Source organism: Oncorhynchus masou, chromosome 27 (assembly GCF_036934945.1).
Source record: "Oncorhynchus masou masou isolate Uvic2021 chromosome 27, UVic_Omas_1.1, whole genome shotgun sequence".
In the NCBI taxonomy this organism is placed as follows: domain Eukaryota; kingdom Metazoa; phylum Chordata; class Actinopteri; order Salmoniformes; family Salmonidae; genus Oncorhynchus; species Oncorhynchus masou.
In genome coordinates, this window is record NC_088238.1 from 32,401,923 (window position 1) to 32,429,227 (window position 27,305).

The window sequence follows — 27,305 nt, forward strand, 5'->3', positions numbered from 1 at the left end:
GTGTGTGTGTGTGTGTGTGTGTGTGTGTGTGTGTGTGTGTGTGTGTGTGTGTGTGTGTGTGTGTGTGTGTGTGTGTGTGTGTGGTAGGCTAACTGAGGGCATGTCACAGGAGACATTTTCCAAGAGAAAATACTATTGCTTGCCTCTGACTTTATTTCCTGTGTTTTGAATGATTGTTTGTTGTTGAGGTGGGGCAAAAGAGAAGTCACATTTACACAAGCCTGTGAAAGACTCCCGACATTCAGAGTGGGATAGAGGACAAATAGTAGGGTGGTTGAATATCATGGGTGCCTGCAAAAACTAACTCTGGGGATTTCCTTAAGGAATAGAATATTATTGTTGTCCATTTTGAAGGTGGCTGAATCCCTCTATCCAGTCTCAGGGAGACGTATATCAGTCATAGACTATGCCTGCAATATAGTCACAACCTTTACCCATTACAGCCAGCAGGTTGACATGGCCTATACAGACAGGGAACAGACTGGCAAGCAGTTAAAGTATGTATTATTTTTGGAAGGGGATACATTTGATAGACATTAGGAATAGTCCAACACCAACGGATTGTTTAATTGTGTCCTAATATGTGAATAACTATCAATTTAGAAGAACAGATAAAATAGCAATGTCATTGTTTTGTTTATTTAACATGACTAATTTATCACGGGGTTGACGTGTCACTATTTGGGGGTTCTCACAAGTAGGTAAAACAATCGTCATGCCAACTTGGTTTCAATTTCGACCACATACAAACGTCGCTCTGACGTTTACGGAAGACAGGTTATAAAGAAACACCAGGAGTCAGTCGGACAGGCAGCAGCTAGCAGCCAGAACGAGTTTTAAGAATCCGAAGAACGCGCATTCACCGGCGAATTTGTAACTTAAAACGTTGGCAACTAGCGCAGACGTAGTACTGTTATACGTAAGTAGGTATGGCTTTTTATTTGATAAATAAGTAGGTGCCGATTTATTAACTTAAACTTTGTTAAAGTTTTACTGTCCCTGGTTAGTTTCCCAGTACGCGCCTGGTAGTAGACGTTTTTGTGAGAAATCTTCCGAACAAGAATTTCGCATTAATATGAAAATACTACATGTAATGTCTCAAAGTCGATATATATATCTTATCTCGATATTGTGCCGAAAATCTCCCCCCTGTCAGAATTATTTATTTTTTCCCCCTCATGCCACCATTGAATTATCCCCTCCAATAACCTTTGAACGAATTATGTTGGCGACATGAGGTTTGAGCCATTGGCTTTCTTAGAGGAGTATCTACACAATTAACACATTTTATTTTACACATTGGTCAAAAGATCCGTTTTTGATTGTACACACTACTATTTAAGACATTCTGAATAATTTAAAGTGATTATAATTTGGTGGGTACTTATTTGTCCTATTTAACACATTTAGGCAGCTACAAGTGTGTTGTACTTGTATGCGCATTGGAAATATACACATTTTTGCATGTCCCAACTCCAAGTGCTTTGCTCACGGTCACATTTACATATTTTTCACCTTCAAACTAGCAACCTTTCAGATACTGGCCCAAAGCCCTAACCACTATGCTACCTGTCACATATTGATGTCATGTCAGACTCAGAAATCACAGGACAAAAGGGTGTGCCTTGGTATGTTGTTTTCCAATTTTTTGGCATCAATTACGCCCTTTACCACCATATGAGTGCTGCTGCTCTCTGGAGGTTGTTTTAATGTTTTTTTTCAGTGTAAATTCTCATTCTCTATTCCCACTGTGCTGTTTGGGGGGACTGTGCATTGCACTCTTCCAGGAAAGTATACATTCATAAACTGTTTTTAAACTGCATTGGAAAACTTACAGATCAATGTTGTTGGATTTTAGTAATAGACTGTTGCAGCTATACACTCACTTCCTGTTCCTCATTTGTTTATTTTTGTTTAGGGAGATGGCAAACAGCAATGCCAATGGGAGTACCAACAGTAATGTGAATGGGAGTGCCAAAGCTGGCCTGCCAGGGGATATGGAGGACAGTGTGGAGTTCAGGCTGATGATGGCGTACGCCCAGAGGAGGAGACCTAGGGAGGTGTTGTGCCCGGTACCTCAAGGCACAGACACCCAGCCGGGTGGTGCACAGACACTAGAGGGCCATGCAGACACATTTATAAAGAAGGAGAAGAAGAGGAAGAAGAAGGGGATAAGAATGAGGCTGCAGAGCTTGTTGAGCTGTATCCGACCCCACAGAGACAGTACAGCTGTAGCATCAGGACCACCAAGAACACCATCACCACCAACGGGCACCCAGAGGTCCTCCTTCAGATCCTTTGGCAACTGTGAGTTTGTATCAGGGGAAGGAGAGACGGGAGGGTTGTTTGATTGCATGTGTTGGTGTAAAACTGTTCCTTACATTTTAAAGTATGTTTCTTCTTTAGGCAGATGGTTTGTTGTCATGCCAAGTATACTGAAGCTGTGTGTTTGTTTCCGGTTTAGCGAGAGATGAGCTGGGGGAGGTAGCTGACCGGTTGACTCAGATTGCTGACGGAGTGACCTTCAGTCATGGGGACCTGGAGACTGACGGAGAGGAAGGTATAAGACCAACTCAGCCGTCATATATGGGATGTTTTCATTAGGCACCAAATGGAAAATGGGAGGGACTACCTGATCTTGTCAAATAAGAATTGCAAGTAAAAACGTTTTTCTACGATGTGCCTTAATCAATACGACCCTGAACTCCTCTTTGTTTGTTTTTTATACCTATGACCTCTAACCCTTACCCTCTTATCTCTGCCTTTCAGATGCTATAGAGAGGCTGGTGGGGCTTCTGCTGAGAGGAGCGGGAGACAAACTCAATGAGGAGGTAAAGTATGGCAGGAAATATCCGTTTCTGTAGGTAGAACCTGTGTGATTGTGTAGTTCTCTGCCCACTTGGTGTCCCTCTACACACAGATAATATTAGTCTATCTGCAAGACTGGAATCCCCTCACAAAGAGAAATGGAAGAAATGGTGTTGCATTTATCATTCATCCATTTTTCATCTCATGGGCATTCACCCAGAAAATACTTGTGGGATTGGGGTGTAAACTTTACTGTCCTCTATCATGTCCCTGGCAGGTCCTGAAGGACGCCTCGCTTTCCTCAGAGCTCTTTGGCTACAGCTTGTATGAGAGGACAATCTCCACCTTCCTCGGCAGACTTGGCCTGACCTCGGACCCCAGCACTCAGGGGTCACCCACAGCCCAAATCGCCATGACTTGTGAGGTAATCATGACAGAATTACATTTACATAAAACATTTTTTTCCCAATCCTTTTTCTAACTAATGGCCATTTTTCCAGACACATATTTAAACATACTCCTGGACTAAAATGCATGCTCAAGAATCCCTATTGAAAGTGTTTTTTACTGCAGAAATAAGCTTAATCTGGGTCTTAGAAACTGTCCCTGTAAGTGCTTTACATTGTTTGCGGCTAAATCACCCATTGGAGTACCACAAGCATGTATACCCATTGGTTGCATGGCAGCCATTTTGTGTCAAGTCTCAACCCTCTGCTCCACCAGGTGACCAGTCGCCTGTCAGCGGTGGACAGCCTCCCTATGAGCCGGGTGCTGGGATTTGGAGCGAAATACCTGCAGGATCACTTCTCTTCCTGGGCCATACAGCAGGGTGGATATGTACGTACATACAGAGAGATATATTGCCTATAGTACTGGAGGTCCACCTTCTTGTTCCTATCAATGATCTACAGCTGACAAAAATATCAATGTTTTTTTGTGAGATGTTGGTCAATACAGCTTTCATTTCTCTCTCAACAGGAGGAAGCTTTTGTGAATGATGAGGAGGAAGTCGACTGAGTCAGAGGGATTTTCCCCATCCTATACACCATTGGTTCTTCCTGATTATCCACCCATTTCCCAAAGTATGCTCTTGCGCACTTTCTTCCATGGATCAATAATTTCATTGGTGAAGTGAGTTTCCACCATTGTTAAATACATGATGGGAAAGGGTGGAGAATTGGGATGTTGCCCTCTAACTCCAACCCCTAGAGAAGTTTCAACTCAGGTTAATATTGCATGCCCAATTTAACATTGATTTTGCACAAAGAAACATGCACATAGAAATATAGACTTTCTTCCAGAGCCATAGTATATAAGAAACTGTACATCTCAAACCCCATTCCTTTTTTTTTGAATTATACATTGATATAAGAATGTATGTGAAAGTACTGTATTCAGGTGTTTTTTTAACATTTTAATTTGAACTATAGGAATGTAAAAAAAACAACACAAAAACAAACATTTACTTGATTATTTTATTTTTTTATTGTAAGAATAATAATAATGATGATGATGAGACTGTCGACTATTGATGTAGCCTATACTGTCTGATCCAAATAATGTTTACATAAAGCATATAAGTCAGAGGTCAACATACCAGACCTCCAGGACTTATGACCTCAGTTGATCCAGAGATTGAACCACTACATGGTTAAACCATGACTGGACCAAAGACTGGGGCAGCTACTGTAGCCTACATATACTGTATGGAAGTGCATCTATTCATACTGCTACATGGTCACACTTTCATTCTGTGTGCTGAGTCTATGCATTGGAATGTCTGACTTGTTTAGGAATAATTAAACAAATTCCATGTTATGATTATAGTGTTCAATGTTAACACTGATTTAGACAGCTTTGTGACCGATTTGTTTCAATATTGATCTATTGAATAAAAATAGTTCTGTTGAAGATTTCGGACCAAGTGGTAATTTATATTGAAATGCAATCTCAATCATCACGCACAGCATGCATGTACAGGTATGTCACTCCTGTGCAGGTATTGTGTACAGGTACGTCACTCATGGAGGGAGGGGAGATTTCTTAGGGTCTGTACTGAAATTAACCTAAACGGTTTCCTGCACCTGCTCAACCTGCTTACAGACAAGAACAGGCCAGAGCGAGGAAGCAGTGTCATCTATTCACACTGTGGATTTCAACATGTTGGTAACATGTACGAAACTAAACACCTTGTTCTGTATCTCATCTGTGTTGCGCGCGAAGAAGACTCATCGTTGCTGTCGCCTGTGTGCCCGAAAGAGTGCGTACGATCATGCACCAAAGTAGGAAGTACTCACCGATGCGCTACATCGCCTGATCGGCGTATCACAGTTAGCTGTGGATATCGCTAATAAATCAGCACTGAAGACGAACTACAGTCGAGGGGAATTGTTCAACCCGCCTAGGATGTACCATTCGAAAGTCAAGGTAGTCCGAGCCGCCCGAAGGCATACCTCTACTCCAAGCAGGAGTCTGGAGAACATCGAGGCGGTCTGGTGCAAGATCAGAGCGGACTCGTTACCAAACCTCGAAGAGAGAAGACCGGAGCCGGTGAAGGTGATGAACCCCGTGGAGAACGGCTGCCATGGCCGCGGCAGTAGGAAAAGAGGGTTCAAGCCCCCGGATGTGAGGACCATATTCTTCCCCAGTGAGAGAGACTCCCAGATGAGGGGGGAGGGACACACCTTCTACCTTGGTCTTTCGGGCGCATGCTGCGATGTTTGCCGCGTATACATCCTCCACGTCTCCCTGATGTGTTCAGGTGAGCTCTACAACTGTATTACGTTTCAGTTGAGATAGCTTGACTGTCTCAATATCATCTACAGCAGACAACATACTGGTTAACAGAGAGCCTCAAGGTATGAAGCTTATCAATTTAGTGATTTATCAACTGGATACCTAAACTGCCTTATAAAACTTGTCTTTCTTACAGGCTCCATACAATCTGGATATTAAGATATATTCATACCCCTTGGCTTATTCCACATTTTGCTGTGTTAAGCCAGAATTCAAATTATTATTATTTTTGTCACCCATCTACATACAATATTTTTAGACATTTATTAAGACATGTATTCAGAGTGAAATCCGGAAATATCTCAAATACACAGGTATTCACACCCCTGAGTCAACACTTTGTAGGAGCACCTTTGGCAGCGGCGATTAAAGCTGTGTGTTTTCTGGTTTAAGTCTCCAAGAGCTTTCCACACCTGGTTTGTGCAGCATCTTCCCATTATTCTTAAAAACAATTCTTCAAGCTTTGGCAAATCGATTGTTGATCATTGCTCGACATCCACGTAAAAAGTCAAGGGTTGGGAATACTTTATGTTGGTTGGACATGTTCAGGAAGGCATGGCTACGTACAGTCTACCCCTACACAGGGCCGGGCTCTACGCACACACTCACACCGTGCTGATAAACTGGTTTATAAACTGTACATTTGTACACATGCTTTCCTCTCGGCTCAGCTTTCTCTGTATTCTTCCACTGATAGGCACTCACTTCCTCGATCTAATATCCTAGGAACCTGTTTACTGATGATTGATACAGTACATTCTTGTTGCTCCTCCTATCATTGCTGCATTACTCCCCACTGGACAAAAACTGGTTGAATCAACGTTGTTTCCACGTCATTTCAATCCCCCTAATCTATGTTATGACGTTGAATCAATGTAGAGAAACTGATTGGATTTGCAAAAAGTCATCAATTTAAGGGCATTTCTTTTAACCTAAATCCAATGACATGGTGACATTTTGTTGATTTCACATTAGTTGACAAGTCGACCTTGAACTGACGTCTGTGCCCGGTGTGGTCCATCAGTCATCACACGTGTAAAAGCATTGCTTGTACATTGATGGTTTCAAAGTGTAACAGTATAGCTTCCGTCCCTCTCCTCGCCCCTACCTGGGCACGAACCAGGGATTTGTTTAACAATTTCTTGGTTATTACATGATTACATTTGTGTTACTTCATAGTTTTGATGTCGTCACTATTATTCTACAATGTAGAAAATAGTAAAAATAAAGAAAAACCCTTGAATGAGTAGGTGTGTCCAAACTTTTGACTGGTACTGTATATGATGATTCTATGTGAGTGAGTGTGTGTAGACTCAGCATAATTGTATGTGCATAATACAGTTGAAGTCAGAAGTTTACATACACCTTAGCCAAATACATTTAAACTCCGTTTTTCACAATTCCTGACATGTAAATCCTTGTAATAATTCCCTGTCTTAGGTCAGTTAGGATCACCACTTTATTTTAAAAATGTGAAATATCAGAATAATAGGAGAGAGAATGAGTTATTTCAGCTTTTATTTCTTTCATCACATTCCCAGTGGGTCAGAAGTTTGAATACACTCAATTAGTATTTGGTAGCATTGCCTTTAAATTGTTTAACTTTGGTCAAACGTTTTGGGTAACCTTCCACAAGCTTCCCACAATAAGTTGGGTGGACGAGTCCTATATCGAATATAACCTGAAAGGCCGCTCAGTAAGGAAGAAGCCACTGCTCCAAAACCGCCATAAAAAAAGCCAGACTACGGTACACATTAAAGAGTACACATTAAAGGAAAAGCATTCTGTCTCCTCGAGATGAACGTACTTTGGTGCAAAAAGTGCAAATCAATCCCAGAACAACAGCAAAGGACCTTGTGAAGATGCTGGAGGAAACAGGTACAAAAGTATCTATATCCACAGTAAAACGAGTCCTTTAACGACAACCTGAAAGGCCGCTCAGCAAGGAAGAAGCCACTGCTCCAAAACCACCATAAACTACGGTTTGCAACTGCACCTTGGGGACAAAGATCGTACTTTTTGGAGAAATGTCCTCTGGTCTGAAAAAAAGGGGAGGCTTGCAAGCCGAAGAACACCATCCCAAACGTGAAGCACGGGGGTGGCAGTATCATGTTGTGGGGGTGCTTTGCTGCAGAAGGGACTGGTGCCCTTCACAAAATAGATGGCATCATGAGGTAGGAGAATTATGTGGATATGTTGAAGCAACATCTCAAGACATCAGTCAGGAAGTTAAAGCTTGGTTGCAAACAGGTCTTCCAAATGGACAATGACCCCAAGCATACTTCCCAAAGTTATGGCAAAATGACTCAACGCCCTGACCTCCAATCCTATAGGAAATGTGTGGGCCGAACTGAAAAAGTGTGTGCGAGCAAGGAGGCTGCAAACCTGACTCAGTTACACCAGCTTTGTCAGGAGGAATGGGCCAAAATTCATCCAACTTTTTGTGGGATGCTTGTGGAAGAGTAGCTGAAACGTTTGACCCAAGTTAAACAATTTAAAGGCAATGCTACCAAATACTAATTGAGTGAATGTGAACTTCTGACCCACGGGAATGTGATGAAAGAAATAAAAGCTGAAATAAATCATTCTCTCTACTATTACTCTGACATCTCACGTTCTTAAAATAAAACAGGGAATTTTTACTAGGATTAAATGTCAGGAATTGTGAAAAACTGAGTTTAAATGTATTTAGCTAAGGTGTATGTAAACTTTGTGACTTCAACAGTAAATGTGATATTTCAGTTTTATATTTTTTTATAAATTAGCTAAAATGTCTAAACCTGTCTTTGCTTAGTCATTATGGGGTATTGTGTGTAGATTGATGAGGGAAAAATACTATTTTGGAATAAGGCTGTAACGTAACAAAATGTGGAAAAAGTCAAGGGGTCTGAATCTTTCTGAAGGCACTGTATGTGATGGGATTTATGGACAGTATGTGGATCAAATATGTACTCTATCTGAAGAATACGTTGCATACAGTAGTATATTTTCAGCAATAGTTGAATAGGATGGACCGGACAAGAATACAGTACATTCATATGAAATGGGTAAAAACAGTATGTGAACATTATTAAAGTGACCAGTGTTCCATGTCTATGTACATAGGGCAGCAGCCTCTAAGGTAACCATGTGGTAGCCAGCTAGTGACAGTGACTAAGTTCAGGGCAGGGTACTGGGTGGAGGCTGAGTAGTGATGGCTATTTAACAGTCTGATGGCCTTGAGATGGAAGCTGTTTTTCGGTCACAGCTTTGATGCATCTGTACTGACCTCGCCTTCTGGTTGATTGCAGGGCTCGGGTGGCCTTGATGATGTTCTTGGCCTTCCTGTGACACAAGGTGCCGTAGATGTCCTGGAGGGCAGGCAGAGTGCCCCCAGTGATGCGTTGGGCAGACCACACCACCCTCCGGAGAAACCTGCTTTTGCCGACGACGCAGTTGCCCTACCAGGCGTTGATACAGACTGACAGGATGCTCTCAATGGTGCACCTGTTAAAGTCTGTGAGGTTCCTAGGTGCCAAGCCTAATTTCTACAGCCTCGTGAGGTTCTTCACCACGCTATCTGTGTGGGTGGACCATTTCAGATTTTCAGTGATGTGTACGCCGAGGAACTTGAAGCTTTTCACCTTCTCCACTGTGGCTCCGTAGATGTGGATGGTGGCTTGCTCCCTCTGCTGTCTCCTGAAGCCCACAATCAGCTCCTTCATTTTGTTGATGTTGAGAAAGAGGTTATTTTCCTGGCACCACTCCGCCAGTGCTCTCACCTCCTCCCAGTAGGCTGTCGCGTCATTGTTGGTAATCAGGCCTACCACTGTTGTGTCGTCTGCAAACTTGATGATTGAGTTGGAGGTGTGCGTGGTCACGCATTCATGGGTGAACAGGGAGTACAGGAGGGAGCTGAGCACGCACCCTTGTGGGGCCCCTGTGTTGAGGATCAGCATAGTGGAGGTGGTGTTTGCGACCTTCGCCACCTGGGGGCGGCCCGTCAAAAAGTTCAGGACCCAGTTGCACAGGGCTGGATTCAGACTCAGGGCCCTGAGCTTGAAGGGTACTATGGTGTTGAAGCCTGAGCTGTAGTTATTGAACAGCATTATTACGTAGGTGTTCCTCTTGTCCAGATGGATAGTGCAGTGCGATGCCGATTGTATCACCCGTGGATATATTGGGGCGGTATTTATCCCTGTCATTCACACAGAACCATTGGCCTTATAAGCCCAAATGGTCAGCTAGGCCTGTGAGCCTTGTCTAAAGCCATTTACATGGAGAGGTGAGAAGTTGGTGAAATCATATTCGACACAGAGGAGATGGGTATTAACATGACCATTCATTCACCACAGGGAAGTGTTAGAGACCTGTTGTGCTCCTGGATTGGAAATAACTTGTTGTAATTCCCCATAACTAGATCAGCTTTCATTCTCCACTGAAGGCTGTGTGTGTCTCTGTGTGTGTTTCTGTGTGTGTCTCTGTGTGGACTTGCCTGCCTGCGTGTGTGTTTGCCCTAGCGCCCAGCTGCTGTTTGTGCAGGTGCAGTGACAGTGTGGCTCCAGAAGACACTACTCTCTCATTGTGACAGGTTAATGACCCATCACAATGACCACACACACTTTATGTATAACTATCCTTGTGGGACCTAAAATGTATTTCAATTCATGATCCTATTTACCCTAAACCTGACCTTAACCCCTAACCCTAACTCCTTCACCTAACCCCTAATTGTAACCATAACCCTTAACCCAACCCCTAAAATAGCCTTTTTCCTTGTTTTACTATCCTTATGGGGATTTCCAGTACTCACGGGGATAGTAATCCTCACGCACACACACACACACACACACACACACACACGCACACACACACGCACAGGGTGAATGGGGGGGGCGACAGTAAGGGGAGGGACTAGTACAGGCCAGACATGACACAGAAAAGCCAGACAGGGCAGGATAGAGGGGGAGAAAGAGAGGAGGAGAAAGAGGGTAGAGAGGGGCCCGAGTGAAAGACAGTCTGGGATTTGCAGGACCGGGGCAACCTTATGTTGGATCTGCACAGTGCTCTCTGCAAAATGGAGCTCACTATGTATGTGTTGGAACCTGGGTGTGCGAGCGTATGAGTGTGTGTGAGCTCTGTGTGAGTGAATGAGCAATGGGGCTGGCTAAAGGAATGGGGAGGACTCTGAGGAGGTTATCAGGTTTCTTCTTCCGTGTTCCCAAACTGATCCGCCGCTCTGGACGCCTGGAACTAAGCCTGCTTTGGAGGAACTCTGGTGAGTGTGTGTGTCTGTGTGTGTGTCCGTGTGTGGGTGAGTACGTTTGTATAGGAGAGTGTGTGTATCTGGGCCTGTGTTTAGCCAACCCCAGAGCATGGTGGTAAGGCAGACAGACGGTTTGGTGTCACTTAAAGGCCATGAGCTGAGAGATAAAATAAGTGTATAAACACATTGCTTTGGGACCTACAGTTCAGGTCCACAGATGCAGTGTTGTGTCCACAGACAGATCACTCAATGTCATCCCTGACCTATCATGAAACACCCAAGACTCAGCACAAACACTTTGTGTGGAAGACAGGCAGGTAAACAGACAGACAGACTCTGCAGAGAGACCGAAAGACAGAGGAAGGGATACCCGTGAGAGGGAGAGTGGAAGATATGCACGTTCCATAATTAAGTGTGTGTGCATTTCAGTTAGGTGTTTTGCAGCCATGTGTGAAAAGGCTCTTAAGTGCTGAGGGAATGGGTTTAGTCCCGTCGCTGGTATCTATGGGGAACGGATTACCGTTGACTTAGGAAAACAACACTACCACAGTGGAATGACAACCCTTCCGTCTCCTCCACTGACAGTCAGCACGGTCTGAGACCACCTGCTGTCCTGGCAGTGTGTATGTGTGTTTTTAGTGCAGTGTGTTTTGTTAGTGGGGGCCTGAGTGGAGGAGAGATAGGAATGAGAGACGTGGAATTCCGAATTGAAGTCTCCGAATGTGGAATGGGGAACTAAGACGGCTGTTAAGTTTGCGCAATGCTGCTTCAAGAAGGATATCTATATTCTACAGTCTAAAGAAAGCGCAGGAACAAATACAACGCACCACCTGTCTGGACTAGACACACAAACACATAGCTCTCCAGCCCCAGACCATTCTACTCCTATTACAGTCGACCCACAGCCCAGATACAGCTATTGTGCCTACTGAAACACAAGGCTTCACTCCAGCTTTGATTACAGGATAAGAAAACTATATCTCACACACACACACACACACACACACACACACACACACACACACACACACACACACACACACACACACACACACACACACACACACACACACACACACACACACACACACACACACACACACACACACACACACACACACACACACACACACACACACAGGTCTACCTGGTCACAGCGGGACTCCAAGAAGAGTAGGCTTGAGTACTGTAATGTCTTCTGCAACCACACAGTGTCCTGTGGGTGAAGGTCTGGCCCTCTCTTACTTGCTTTTAAAACCAAGGCTATGGTCTTTACATGTTGGGATTGATACTGCAAGATGTGTGTGTTGTGGGGAGGGGGAGGCAGAGTTTGGCTGAATTGGCTCTTGGCACGTCAGTGAGAAGGTCGCCACAGGTTCCTCATCTCTCCTCCCAGCACACAGAGACATGGTTAGACAGCCAGCTCTAAATACTACACACAGCTGACACTGGCTAGGCTCAGGGGCGAGTGGTGTTGGTACGCATCTGTTTGTGGAGTGTGTTGTTGTTCTTTGTGGGAGTGTGGGAAGATGCTGACTTGCGCTCTGTTCTCCTCTCAGCTCCACTGATTAAGTCCGATCGATTGGTTTTGCCTGGCTGATTACAGGAAGGGCTATTATCAACGAGACAGCACAGCTATACTACACGCACGCACGCACGCACGTACACACACACACACACACACACCACACCACACCACACCACACCACACCACACCACACCGCACCACACACAACACTCCCCACAGGCCCAGGAGACTCCCAGAGAAAAAAAAGTGCTTAACTCATCAGACCGACAGTAAAAATCATCATCAGATGTCAGTCTTTTGCAGTTGTGTAAGACATGGAAGTGTGTTTTATTTCTCCTCACTGGGACGAGACAAATCTCCTCTAAGTTCATGCATCACAGGCATAGGGCCTGATGACATAGCCTGTGGTGGTGTTTGTTATTATGTCATGGCGTCGTGGACGGACAGTGTAACGTTTCCTCTCTGGTTCTGTCCCAGCGCCAGGGCCTAGCTGAGACAATACCCAGGCTTTGCCTAATTGTATCGAGAGCTACAGAGGGTTAGCGAGTGTTAGGGCAGGAAGCCTAGCAGACAAGAGCTGACCACCCTCTTTGTGTGCTGGTGAGCTCAGAGTGGAGCATCCCTGGCCTACACCCACACACACGTATGCACACACTCTCTCGCACGCTCAGACACACACTCTCTCTCTCTCCCCCCTCCATCTCTCCCTCTCTCTTCTCTACTACTGTCTGTGTGTCCATCACTGTGACCCACTGAGCCTCCATTTGACAGGCAAATCACCCACTCAGCACTACCATACAGAGAGAGTGGGAGGGGGAGACCGAGAGTGAGTGGGCGAGTGTGAGAGAGAAAGCGAGAGAGAGTGGTAGCAGCTAGGCAAATGAGTCTCTGTTTAGGTCTGGGCTGGCGAGGGAGGTGGGGGGTTCCCAGTCCATACAGGCTATTGTTCCTGATGCTTGTTGTGCCTGTGTGTAAGAGAGTGAGTGCGTCGATGCTGGGCCTGTTGCTACTGGCCAGTGGTGGTTACAGTGTGCGCAGTGGTCAAGGAGTATTGGTTGAGCAGTGAGCGAGAGCTTCAGAGAGAAGAGTGTGCGAGGCAGGAGGGAAATGGTGTGCTGGTCGGGGATGGGAGCAGCCATCTGTAGACTGTCGGTGAAGCTCAGCCGGCAGGTGAAGAGGAGGTCCTCAGGTAAGAGAGGAGACACAGACAAACGCACGCGCACAGGCTACTCTGTTCCTGTACACCGGTGCTAACAACTCGCTGGATGTTCTGTACTGTGCAGAGGGAGTGTCACAGTGATGTGTAATGTATTCTGTGTTATTAGCCGGTCTCTCCCTGTCTCTCCTCCACACTGGGTTCATTCTAAGTGGGCTGCTGGATGCCGGCCAAGCCGGCGCAGAGAACGAGAGGGGAAAGAGAAAGATAGAGAGGACACATTAGAGATTCCATCAACCTTTTTGTTCTGCCGCGGCGGAGTAACAGTGTGCACGGGAGGAAGTTTGTGTGTCACTTGTAGACTTTTCCCCGGACTGTCAGACAGATCTGATCGAAGGGCAGCGGAACAGTTCCCCTTGTTCTTTGTCACTCCGATGTATTATATCCTGTTTACATTTTCTTGCCCTTGGAATAGTTTGGAATCGTGACTTCTGTTTCACTTGGCTGAGCTGAATGTTTCGAGAGCTCAGGTGAAAGATTTTTGCAATGGTGACTGTGAACGGGGTCAGTGGGAGTGTTTGCATACTGTGGACAACCTCATTTCCATCTCGTCCTTTCCCTCCAGACACAACACAACCTCGTCTGGTTATTCATTGCTGTTGCTGGAGACCCGAGCCTGGAGTCCCAGGGAATACTTTCGTAGCAGCTTGGGGTTGCGTTACAGATTAAATAAGTTAGTGGCTGGGTTATACATTAGTTATTTGGTTATGGATGAAACCTGTTAGGGGTTGGCTGAGTATTTAACATCGTACTTGTGACCTGAGTGAATCCACGGGTCTCTGTTAATGATCACGCTGCTATTGAGTCAAACACAGATGAAATATTTTAACTCCTCCTGGCAAGGAAGTGGCAGGAGTCTTCAAGAGGTGGAAGAATAACTAGAAGTATGAAATGAGGGTATTTGAATGCCGCCCGCTCCGTTGACACACACCTCGAGACAATGCAGGCTCTATGAGTCTGCCAGGTCAGAGTGTGCTCTTTACAATTAATTAACAAGCTCCTCTCCTCCTGCTCCAGGGTGTAAGTATACGTGTCACCCAGAGTGTCGGGAGCGAGTGCCATTGGACTGTCACCCCGGTGGTCCTGTTGCCATTGACACCCCCCTCAGCCAGGACCACCTTAACAACAACACACCGGCCATTGTGAGTACCCACCTTCTCTCTCACTCCCTCTGTGTGTCTGTGTTGTCTTATTAAAGGGTCAACACTTTGTTCCTTGAGATGAGTGCTGATATTAAATTATGTGATGGTCACATTATGACTGTATTTCATGTGTTTCACCACAAGGGGGCGTTAGAGTGTATAGAATGAGTATTCGCCCTGCCTGTGATTACAGTGAGTGACTGAGACGTAGTTCACAAATGTACCACCAGATGACGCTCTCTCTGTCTCTATACTGTATCTCTTGTCATAGAACTCTTGGCTGGAGTGAGTGACTGTTTGGGGGATGTGTTGCTCTTAGGGTTTTTTGGGGGGATAAATGGCTTGGCTCTGGGTACTCTGATGGTATCATACTGAAGGGTGCGTGTTTGGGATTAGCTAGGTGGGGCCAATGCTTTGAGACCAGCTGTCCATGTCATTCTCTATATAATAGGAAAGGGAAATGGAAAGTGGGGGATACCTAGTCAGTTGTACAACTGAATGTCTTCAATTGAAATGTGTCTTCCGCATTTAACCCAACTCCTCTGAATCAGAGAGGTGCGGGGGGGGGCTGCCTTAATCGACATCCACGTCTTCGGAGCCCACGTCTTCGGGGCCCGGGGAACAGCTGGTTAACTGCCTTGCTCAAGGGCAGAATGACAGGTTTTTACATTGTCAGCTCGGGGATTCGATCCAGCAACTTTTCGGTTACTGGCCCAATCAAATCAAATTTATTTATATAGCCCTTCTTACATCAGCTGATATATCAAAGTGCTATACAGAAACCCAGCCTAAAACCCCAAACAGCAAGCAATGCAGGTGTAGAAGCACGGTGGCTAGGAAAAACTCCCTAGAAAGGCCAAAACCTAGGAAGAAACCTAGAGAGGAACCAGGCTATGAGGGGTGGCCTGTCCTCTTCAAATCAAATCAAATTTTCTTTGTCACATACACATGGTTAGCAGATGTTAATGCGAGTGTAGCGAAATGCTTGTGCTTCTAGTTCCGACAATGCAGTAATAACCAACGAGTTACCTAACCTAACAATTCCACAACAACTGCCTTATACACACAAGTGTAAAGGGATGAAGAATATGTACATAAAAATATATGAATGAGTGATGGTACAGAACGGCATAGGCAAGATGCAGTAGATGGTATAGAGTACAGTATATACATATGAGATGAGTAATGTAGGGTATGTAAACATAAAGTGACATTGTTTAAAGTGGCTAGTGATACATGTATTACATAAAGATGGCAAGATGCAGTAGGTGGTATAGTGTACAGTATATACTGTACATATGAGATGAGTAGTGTAGAGTATTCTAAACATTATATTAAGTGCAATTGTTTAAAGTGGCTCGTGATACATTTTTACATCAATTATTCCATTATTAAAGTGGCTGGAGTTGAGTCCATGTTGGCAGCAGCCACTCAATGTTAGTGGTGGCTGTTTAACAGTCTGATGGCCTTGAGATAGAAGCTATTTTTCAGTCTCTCGGTCCCTGCTTTGATGCACCATCTGATATTTACTCAGTTTACTCTGGCTGTGCCGGGTGGAGATTATAACAGAACATGGCCAAGATGTTCAAATGTTTATAAATGACCAGCATGGTCAAATATTAATAATCACAGTAGTTGTCGAGGGTGTAACAAGTCAGCACCTCACGAGTAAATGTCAGTTGGCTTTTCATAGCCGATCATTCAGAGTATCTCTACCGCTCCTGTTGTCTCTAGAGAGTTGAAAACAGAAGGTCTGGGACAGGTAGCACGTCCGGTGAACAGCTCAGGGTTCCATAGCCGCAGGCAGAACAGTTGAAACTGGAGCAGCAGCACGGCCAGGTGGACTGGGGACAGCATGGAGTCATCATGCCAGGTAGTCCTGAGGCATGGTCCTAGGGCTCAGGTCCTCCGAGAGAGAGAAAGAGAGAATTAGAGAGAGCATACTTAAGTTCACACAGGACACCGGATAAGACAGGAGAAATACTCCAGATATAATGCTTTAACCACTAAGCTAATAGTCCTGGAGTCATCGTGTGTGTGTGCGTGCGTGCGCATTCTAAACTACCTGGGCCTGTAGCACACCCAACAGCAACATGAGCCGGCTGCCACATATAGCGGTGGTTGTTTTGGGTGGCCTCACACATTTCTGTCCTCTGTGGTGCCAGGAGAATCGTAAGGTGTGTGTGTGTGGGGGCCCTGTCCCTAAGTCCATGAGCTTTGGTCAACCTAATGTACGCAAAGCATGCACACACACACAACTCTCGTGTGGGATGGATGGATGGATGGAAAGAGTGAGGGCATTACGCCATATAGACACACCTCTGGATCATATTCTATTATGACACAAGGCGAGACCCAGATGCAGACACAGGAGGCAGACGGTTGGAGCCTTACAATATTTATTAATCCAATAGGGGAAGGCAAGAGAATGGTCGTGGACAGGCAAAAAGGGTCAAAACCAGTTCAGAGTCCAAAAGGTACCGAAGGGCAGGCAGAATCAAGGTCAGGCCAGGCAGGATGATCAGGCAGGCAGGAAAGTAGTCCAGAGTCAGGCAGGGGTGAAAACCAGGAAGACTAGCAAAAAGAGAATAGCAAAAAGAGTATGGTAAATACACGCTGGTTGACTTGAATAACCTTCAAGACGAACTGGCACAGAGAGACAGGAAACACAGGGATAAATACACTGGGGAGAATAAGCGACACCTGGAGGGGGTGGAGACAATCACAAGGACAGGTGAAACAGACCAAGGGGGGACATATTCAGCATGTCAGTGATCTTCAACTCTGTCAAAAACAATCTGGCTTCAATACTGCAGTGAAACAGTTTAGTGGTGAGATGTTAGCTCAGCAGAAACCTGGGACCAGTGCTGAACAGTGCTGCTGAGACATGCAGATGTCTGTCGTTGTTGTTTCACAGTGTCGTGTTTCTGTGTTAATCTATGGTTGGGTGTGTGTGTCTGTGTGTCGTCTGTGTCTCTGTGTGCGTGTGTGCGTACGTGCGGCCGGGTCAGACAGCGGGAGGCATTGTTGGGTTTTGATCAAACTCTCCCATGTGACTGCCCAGAACCAGAATCCTATATTTATATGATCCTTTATTATCCCTATATAAAGTACTCTGAACCTCTCAGTAGACCGTAGCTCTATCTCTGTCCAACTCTCTGTCTCTGCTCTGTGGTCTGTGGTTCCAACTCTCCTGAAATGGACAGATAATGATATGAACCCATGAGACAGGAAATGTCTCGGTGAAGGAAATGGAATCGGAGAAAGGCTGGATGGATGGATGGATCTTCTCAGCCTCTGTTATACCCAGAGGACACAGACACAGGAAGACAATGAGCTCCTTATCCTAGTTTAGAAGAGTCTGTAATAAACTAGGAATAGAGAGGGCCTCTACAATATTACTCAGTAACTATCACGATTAATAGATTAATTAACACCTAGTGGTTGTCTCTGTCTGTCTGTCTGTCTGTCTGTCTGTCTGTCTGTCTGTCTGTCTGTCTGGACGTACAGTGGGGCAAAAAAGTATTTAGTCAGCCACCAATTGTGCAAGTTCTCCCACTTAAAAAGATGAGAGGCCTGTAATTTTCAGAAAATCAGAAAAATCCAGAAATCCAAAAAATCACATTGTAGGATTGTTAATGAATTTATTTGCAAATTATGGTGGAAAATAAGTATTTGGTCAATAACAAAAGTTTATCTCAATACTTTGTTATCAATACACTGTAGTTAGTTCTTGTATAGTAAGTTTAGCTGGAGAGGTAGTTGTTCTGACTGAGGGGACTGAGTGACTATGCACAGTGCTGAGAGTGACTTCTGAACTAATATGACAATGTCCCCTACTGCACTCTTATAGGCTGAGCCATGCCCTCTGGTAGGTTATCTAACCAGACAGGCGGTAAATAATAGGTCTATTTCCTGTTCCTGTATGATGGGAAAGTCAAACACAGGGACCTAGGGGGGGGAAACAGTTGTTAGGAGGAGAAGAATGTTGATGTATTCCCTCTGGGCTTCTTTGCTGCTCGTTAACCCCAAAATGTTAGCTTAGGAACACCTGCATATGTTGTTGAACTTTAACCTTTGACCTTTGTGACACCTCTGTTAATATGTGCATTCTTCACAAACCTTCACAGAACTCTTTATCTGTGGCGGAATGCTCAGGGACTCTACACCCCTCTGAGCTCTCAGACTAACGGGAGTCTCCCTGATTCCCTTCCCTCTTCTCCTCCTCGTTGTGCGCGGGGTAATGTAGTATGTCCTATAGGGTTGCTTGCGTCATGCCATAGGTATGCTATCTTACCTGCTTCAGTCAGTTTTTCTTCCTTATCTCAGCTGGGTTACCTTATCTTATCGCTCCTCTTGAAAACATCCACTCTGATCTGAAGACCGACTGATTACTAAGGTTAAAGCTATGGGCCAAAATCAAAGGATACCGTAACTATATACAAGATGGCAGGAAAGGCTCTACATAGATCGAACAAATCTTTAGACCTCATGCTGAATGAAGATTCCTCAACAGCACACTGTGCAGCCAACAGAAATGGCCAACCGTTTCCTTCGTGACCCCAAATGTTAAATACAATTCTGCGTGTCTCTGTTGGTTTTTCATGGTGCTTGTAACGCCAAGGTTGTGGGTTCAATTCCCACAGGGGACCCGTCTGAAAATGTATGCACTCACTACAGTAAGTCATAAGAGCGACTGATAAATTACTAAAATGTAAATGTTTAGTGGAAATACCCCCGAACACTGTTACGACTCTCTGTTTCACTTTTGCTATGTTAATCACTAAAAGGCTGCTCTGTCACACGGCTCTCGTTATAAGATATAGGCCTACACTCCTCTGATAACAGAACCCAACCTCTCAGCAGAGTGCCTTGTCCTGGAACCGTTCTCCAACCCAGAACTCGGAAACAAAATCCCCGAAATCATATATTGCATAACAGCTCTGTTCTATATGATTAGTGGACTATAATTTAAGATAGTTTACCTTTTAGTGACCTAACCTCAACTGCAGGGATATTGTGAAACACACAGTTAAAAAGGACTTGGTTAACCAAGTCACACCCGGTCCTGATTTACTGTAGATATTGATGTCGGGTTTTTATTGTTACGTGATAGTTGTGAAGGAGCGGGGTCAGAGTTCAGCCCAGATTGGTTCATCATGTTACTGTTTTACAGACAGGGTGTTCCAGTTATTTTAATGTTCCCTCTCTGTGTCAAACTGGGCAGATAAAGATGTACGATAACATCTTCAACACACCAGACATCCCCAGGCTTTCCCCATAACCCAGCTACCTCTGACAGACAGTGTTTCCTATCAGCAGACATAGCAGACATGACTGTCTGGATCAAAGAATTGTCTGGGACTCTACAGTGAACTCTATTGAACTAGAATGTCTATCACTACTAGTCAATATTAATTTGGTCTGCGATACATCAGTGGTCATCCCAGTCCCTTATGGTTCCAGCTTAGCTCCCCTATCATTCACAGCCCTACAAGAAAACCTTATTTCGAGCCACAAGACAGAGTGGCTTCTGTGCCACGATCACAATCAAAACCCCATCACGATCACAGCCTGAGGACTTCCAGGGCAGCCTGTAAAAACTGGATGTATCATTGTTTCTTATCTGCACCTCCTCTCCCCTGTTTCCCATCGTCTCCCATCTTTCCTGCCAGTCTGTAGTGTAATCAGTGAGTCATTGTGTTGTGACCTGAGGAGAGGAGACGTCCATGTTGTTGACAGAGCCAACAGCTCATCAAAGCCTGCGTCTAATCCAAGTGTGACGAGGGGATAATCTCACCTGATGTTTTATGTTGCCTGTAGTGGCTGTGTGTTTTAACTGTAGCGACGCTGTGCTTCCCCCTCAGTGTCTATAGGTAGTGTTTGTGCTTCCCCCTCAGTCTCTATGGGTAGTGTTTGTGCTTCCCCCTCAGTCTCTATAAGTAGTGTTTGTGCTTCCCCCTCGGTGTCTATAGGTAGTGTTTGTGCTTCCCCCTCAGTCTCTATAGGTAGTGTTTGTGCTTCCCCCTCAGTCTCTATAGGTAGTGTTTGTGCTTCCCCCTCGGTGTCTATAGGTAGTGTTTGTGCTTCCCCCTCGGTGTCTATAGGTAGTGTTTGTGCTTCCCCCTCGGTGTCTATAGGTAGTGTTTGTGCTTCCCCCTCAGTGTCTATAGGTAGTGTTTGTGCTTCCCCCTCTGTGTCTATAGGTAGTGCTTGTGCTTCCCCCTCAGTCTCTATAGGTAGTGTTTGTGCTTCCCCCTTTGTGTCTATAGGTAGTGTTTGTGCTTCCCCCTCAGTGTCTATAGGTAGTGTTTGTGCTTCCCCCTCAGTGTCTATAGGTAGTGTTTGTGCTTCCCCCTCAGTGTCTAGGTAGTGTTTGTGCTTCCCCCTCAGTGTCTATAGGTAGTGTTTGTGCTTCCCCCTCTGTGTCTATAGGTAGTGTTTGTGCTTCCCCCTCAGTGTCTAGGTAGTGTTTGTGCTTCCCCCTCAGTGTCTATAGGTAGTGTTTGTGCTTCCCCCTCGGTGTCTATAGGTAGTGTTTGTGCTTCCCCCTCAGTGTCTATAGGTAGTGTTTGTGCTTCCCCCTCGGTGTCTATAGGTAGTGTTTGTGCTTCCCCCTCGGTGTCTATAGGTAGTGTTTGTGCTTCCCCCTCGGTGTCTATAGGTAGTGTTTGTGCTTCCCCCTCGGTGTCTATAGGTAGTGTTTGTGCTTCCCCCTCGGTGTCTAGGTAGTGTTTGCGCTTCCCCCTCAAATATACAGACAGAGTGGGGACCTGATGATTCTAAGCCCTGTGTTCATCTAAGGGCCAGACAAAGGAGCCACAGTTAGTTACTGTATCTGGGGCATAAGGCGGGGAGAGAGCAGGTCTATTGTGACTCTTTAAGCGAGTCCTGACCTGCCTATAGTATTATGCCTGTGAGCAGCAGTTGTTCCTATGTTGTCTGCAGTTATGAGTAGGATAAAGTTGCCCCTATACATTTATAGATCTGTGCCTATGGGCTGATCGTAGGGTAGCCAATGGTGTGGTATGAATCGGGTCTGTGTGTGTTTATGTTTACAATGCTGCCTTGAACTCCGCCCACCGTATCTACCCGTATAATCGCTGCCTCCTCCTCCCGCTCCTCTCCAATAAGCTTCCACTGCAAATGGCACACATTCGTCACTGATAAAGGTATAAAAGTACAAAATGAGCGTTGAAAGACTTGAGATTCAACTAGATTTGAGAAAACCGAGAGCGTGTGAAGTGGATAGTGTTGATCTGGCTGTGTTGGCAACGACGAGTGTAGAGTTATGGGCAGCAGCTCAACTCCCCAAAGAGTAAGTATGTTACCCAGTATAGTAGTCCCTGTGATCTCTCCGGGGTCAACGTTGGTGCCAGGTTCTTTACCGTTTGAAGTGCAAAATGGAGGGTGGTTTGTGTAGCTCAGAAACCAGTTAAGTGAAATACAGTAGTCTGCACGTAACTAAGAACTTTTTGTTGTTGTTGTGAGCTTGTGAAAATTAGGTAACTACAGAAGCGAAGATGGAATATATTACAGTAGCATAGTGTCCGTATCCAAGCATTCCTATGGTGTTTGCTCATGAGTGAGTGGTGCTTATTGGCTGTCAGGGAATGTTGTGAGTTACTGAGCCTCAGAGGAAGAGAGGCAGCAGATATATTTCAACACACACACTCACTCCAATGCACTCAGTGCCTCAGAAGAAACACAGGAGAAGTCAAAGTTGAGTCACTCAGGCCTTATTTGGCTAAGTCAAAGGGGGTAGGGACAGGTATCCAGTACTATTCTGGTGTGATCTAACCTCGTATATGGCCACAGGTGTTGAAAAACAAAACTCATCAATCTACACACAATACCCCATAACGACAAAGCAAAAACAGGCTTTTAGAAATTTTTGCAAAAGTATTCAAAATAAACAACTGAAATATGTATTACATAAATATTCCGACCCTTTACTCAGTACTTTGTTGAAGCACCTTTGGTAGCGATTACAGCCTTGAGTCTTCTTGGGTACGACGATATAAGCTTGGCACACCTGTATTTGGGGAGATTCTCCCATTCTTCTCTGCAGATCCTCTCAAGCTCTGTCAGGTTGGATGGGGAGCGTCGCTGCACAGCTATTTTCAGGTCTCTCCAAAGATGTTCAATCGGGTTCAAGTCCAGGCTGGGCCACTCAAGGACACTCAGATACTTGTCCCGAAGCCACTCCTGTGCTGTCTTGGCTGTGTGCTTCGTGTCATTGTCCTGTTGGAAATTGAACCTTCACCCCAGTCTGAGGTCCTGAGCACTCTGGAGCAGGTTTTCATCAAGGATCTCTCTGTACTTTGCTCTGTTCATCTTTCCCACGATCCTGACTAGTCTCCCAGTCCCTGCCACTGAAAAACATCCCCACAGCATGATGTTGCCAACACCATGCTTCACCGTAGGGATGGTGCCAGTTTTCCTCCAGACGTGACGCTTGGCATTCAGGCCAAAGAGTTCAATCTTGGTTTCATCATACCAGAAAATCTTGTTTCTCATGGGAGTCCTTTAGGTGCCTTTTGACAAACTCCAAGAGGGGTGTCATGTGCCTTATACTAAGGAGTGGCTACTGTATGGCCAATCAACCATAAAAACCTGATTGTTGGAGTACTGCAGAGATGGTTGTCCTTCTGGAAGGTTCTCCTATCTCCACAGAGGAACTCTGGTGCTCTGTCAGAGTGACCATCGACTTCTTGGTCACCTCCCTGACCAAGGCCCTTCTCCCCCGATTGCTCAGCTCTATGAAGTGTCTTGGTGGTTCCAAACTTCTTCCATTTAAGAATGATTTCACGGTATATGATTACACCTGTTGTATTCGGCGCATGTGACAAATAAAATTCGATATGATTTGATGAAGCCCACTGTGTTCTTGGGGACCTTCAAAGCTGCAGAATTGTTTTTGATACCCTTCCCCAGAGCTGTGCCTTAACACAATACTGTCTTGGAGCTCTACGGACAATTCCTTCAACCTCATGACTTAGTTTTTGCTCTGACATGCACTGTCAACTGTGGGACCTTATATAGATAGGTTTGCCTTTCCAAATCATGTCCAATCAATTGAATTTACCACAGACTCCAATCAAGTTGTAGAAACATCACAAGGATGATCAATGGAAACAGGATGCACCTGAGCTCAACTTCGAGTCTCATAGCAAAGGGTCTGAATACTTATGTAAATAAGGTATTTGTTTTAAATTTTTTATACATTTGCAAAAATGTCTAAAAACAGTTTTTGCATTGTCATTATGTGGTATTGTGTGTAGATTGATGAGGGAAAAATGTATTTAATCCATTTTAGAATAAGGTTGTAATGTAACAAAATGTGGAAAAAGGAAAGGGGTCTGAATACTTTTCCGAATGCTCTGTATACAGTATACTGAAACTAGCTATCCATCACTCTTATGAGTGAACATTCCTCATCTGTGTTTTATCTCAAGCACATCATATATCATTGCTCATAGGAATATTTTTTGTACTTCCTGATAATAAAATAGGGTGAATTATTACAACAATGTCGTCATTCTAGATGATATAGGTAGGGGATCTCGGACTCCCACACTCACTGATTAGCCTGAAGTAGAGAGTGTCAGTTTTCTCACAACACTCTCTCCACAGACTAGCCTTTGTACCTACCCCTTTTACCTCACCCTCACCTCTTCTTACCCCTTCACCTATAACTAACTAAATCTGCAGCTTGTAAACAAGCAGTGTGCTGAGAACCTTAACCCCCTGTCTGCAGAGGAATGTGGCTAATGTCTGCCAAGGGCTGTAGCTTTCAGCCAGAGACTACAGGCCGAGTGAAGGTTCACCTCTCTCTCTCTCTCTCTAGCCTGGCCTGCCTGACCGCTCTCTCTCTCTCTCTCTCTCTCTCTCTCTCCCTCTGTGGAGATCGGGAAGGGGGGGGCGGGGTTCAAGCCGAGTGTCCATTGTTTTACACCAGGGAAGGGAGAGGGGGTTTGAGGGGGTTGGGACTGAGAATGAGTTTCCATGTGTCTGAGACATTCCCTGTGATTTTTTTCACACGCTCCCATGCACCTACGGTAGCCGATCTGTTGGTTCCAAAGTCAGGACAGTACTACAGAAATACAGGCCACGGAAGCCATAACAACTAGTGCCCATCACTCTACCTGACCAGAAGCTGTTGGTTAGACAGGGTTCTAGTGGACTGTATAGTTTGTCCTTGACAGACATGTGGGCAGTTGGCTCTGAGACTGCAAGAGAACTGGACAGAGAGGCCAGCTGTATGAATCTTCTCTGGCCAGGCTGTGGTGTGGTTGAAGGGTTTGGCTGTTCCAGTGCTCCTAGGTTATTTTTAGGTCGCCTCTGCACTCTGGGTTTAAATTAGGGCTTTCCCTCCATAAACCCCCAAGAAGCCTGCTACAGTATGTGTTGGGTGTGGTCAGGATAAGGGTTGTACGCCTTATTCACTACAGATGTTACATACGTTTGACCCAGTATCTGACATTGTAACATCCTTTCTAGTGACTGGGTGGGCTAGTTAGTTGTATGATATTAGTGTGTTAAAGAACAGGCTACACAGGAGGAGCCATGTAGAAATGTACTTAGAAAAAAGCCTTAGGCAACTAAAATCCTAATAGAAATGAACTGCATGCACTTTTCATTATGGCTGTTAAAGCATTACAGCTATGCTCTCTGAGAATCGCAGTAATGGGTTCCATTTATTGGCTGATGCAAGACAACTTTATCAGACACTAAAAACACCACCACTGAGTTAAAACATGAATAAAAAACATATTACACATTTATAACCAAATAAACCCAGGAGCCAGCTAGCCTCCCCACAGTCAAACACCAAATGTGTTTTTAAGAATGTTTATTAATACTTATACAACAGATTATCTGACACTGCATGGGTGGTTGTCGTAACAACAGCATGAGAAGCTGCTGCTGAATTGATTACATTTTCATGACTCGCTGTGATCAATGCCAGTAGGAGAGAAAGCCAACCAACATCAGGGAATTAGAGTCAGTAGCAGAGAGGGGTTTATTCCTGGCTAGAACCCAACCCAGTCTCATGTCTAACAGAGAACAAGGCTTTAATTTGGGTGTTTTTATTCAGCTTTTCTTCATCCATGCCAAACATTTACATAACTAATGTTGTCCTCATATGGTAGAGATGGACCAGAGATGGGCCCCAGGTCACTATAACCAATGCCTTGACCAGTTTGGATTGAAAGGTGAGAATGCAGTTGAACCGGAGTTCCTGCGTAGGGTTCTCGTGTCCCATTTCCTGGTTACTGATGATGTCATGTTACCCCTGGCTACAGAATCCCGTCCGAGCACATTGAGCTGTGTTAGGGTGGATCCCATAGGCCTATGCAGAGTTTAGAAAGGGGCAAGACATTCTGATTTTATATATAGGTTATATGTGGTTCTGGTAGATAGGCAGGGGTTTTTGACATGTACACACTTAGAGACACACAAACACACACTACCACAACTATCAAGGGTCACTGGGGATTTTAAAAGGTTGGTCTGACTGAACGCCTGATGTTCCACCCATTCATCTGGGCGTATGTAAGTCTAAAGTATTAAATGCCTTTGGTCTGCATTTTTAGTTTAGTTGGTCCTGGAGCTCGGGTAAAGCAGCATGTTGCAGGGAAGGAAAATAAGAAAGCTAGCTTCGCTATGCTGCATGTTCATTGAGGTAAGTGGCATGCAGATGTTATGTTGTCTCTTTAGGATGTGTGCACTTATGGATTCATATGGATTATTTGATGATGAGTGGAAGTGCTGAGCATATAGACCTACAGTATAAAAAATAATGTCACTTTTATTTAACTAGACAGTTAAGAACAAATTCGTATTTACAATGACAGCCTACCCTGGCCAAACCCGGACGACGCTGGGCCTATTGTGCGCCGCCCTATGGGACTCTCAATCACGGCCGGATGTGATTCAGCCTGGAATCTAACCAGGGACTGTAGTGACGCCTCTTGCACTGAGAAGCAGTGCCTTAGACCGTTGCGCCACATGGGAGTATGTCATCAAGTGCCACACTGACTAAGGAAAGAAAAGTATGAGAGGCAGGAGGTGGGAAGCAAGACAGAATGAAATAACTATGGGTTTCACTTCATTGATGTGAATGTAATGGAGAAGCCGGTGGAAACTGTAGGTTGGGAAGAGGCGAAAGAGGTGCGATGACGCGAAAGCGCAAGAATGGTGCCTAAAGATCAGAGGTTTGTCTCCTGAGTTTGAGGAGTACATACTGTACATACTTACGTCTCCTGATTACAAACCAAATCATCTTACTTATAGGTCTTCATGCTCTCTTGAGAACCTTGAGGATCTTGAAATGGAGTCCGTCGGCAGTGGTGAGCACTGGAGTTGAGCCAGTCCAGGATGTAGTGGTCCTACCTGCGGCAGCAGGTGTGGTAGAGTCTTTCAACGTTTGCCCCGAGAATCCTACCAGAGATGATTTTGGACCGGTCGGAGTGAGATTTTAGAAAAGGGTTGATTCCGGCTTTTTGGGCAACCCGTACGTTGTGTCAAGCTGGGTAAAGGATAAACTGGGAATGGTTACATCGG

At 45.0% G+C, this 27,305-nt stretch overlaps 2 protein-coding genes across 4 annotated transcripts in view; both read left to right on the forward strand.

Moving 5' to 3' along the window:
• The first annotated feature begins 765 nt into the window (after positions 1-765).
• Positions 766-4,726, forward strand: LOC135516015 (apoptosis facilitator Bcl-2-like protein 14). 3 transcript variants are annotated; one of them, XM_064939974.1, is made up of 7 exons: positions 766-927; positions 1,919-2,307; positions 2,465-2,560; positions 2,770-2,831; positions 3,086-3,232; positions 3,532-3,645; positions 3,787-4,726. In XM_064939974.1, the coding sequence occupies exons 2-7, from the start codon at positions 1,923-1,925 to the stop codon at positions 3,823-3,825; spliced, it is 843 nt and encodes a 280-aa protein (XP_064796046.1). In that variant the 5' UTR covers positions 766-927; positions 1,919-1,922; the 3' UTR covers positions 3,826-4,726. The 3 variants fall into 3 exon arrangements, with proteins under 3 accessions (XP_064796046.1, XP_064796045.1, XP_064796044.1); XM_064939973.1 differs by having other exon boundaries at positions 766-923; XM_064939972.1 differs by having other exon boundaries at positions 766-919.
• Positions 4,727-12,578: 7,852 nt separating this feature from the next.
• rassf3 (Ras association domain family member 3) overlaps positions 12,579-27,305 on the forward strand; it is a 43,960-nt gene continuing 29,233 nt past the window's right edge. Inside the window, exons 1-2 of the mRNA XM_064939975.1 lie at positions 12,579-13,566; positions 14,611-14,735. Of these exons, the coding sequence (XP_064796047.1) occupies positions 13,485-13,566; positions 14,611-14,735 (207 nt within the window). The 5' untranslated portion in view covers positions 12,579-13,484. The remainder of the gene's footprint in view (positions 13,567-14,610; positions 14,736-27,305) is intronic.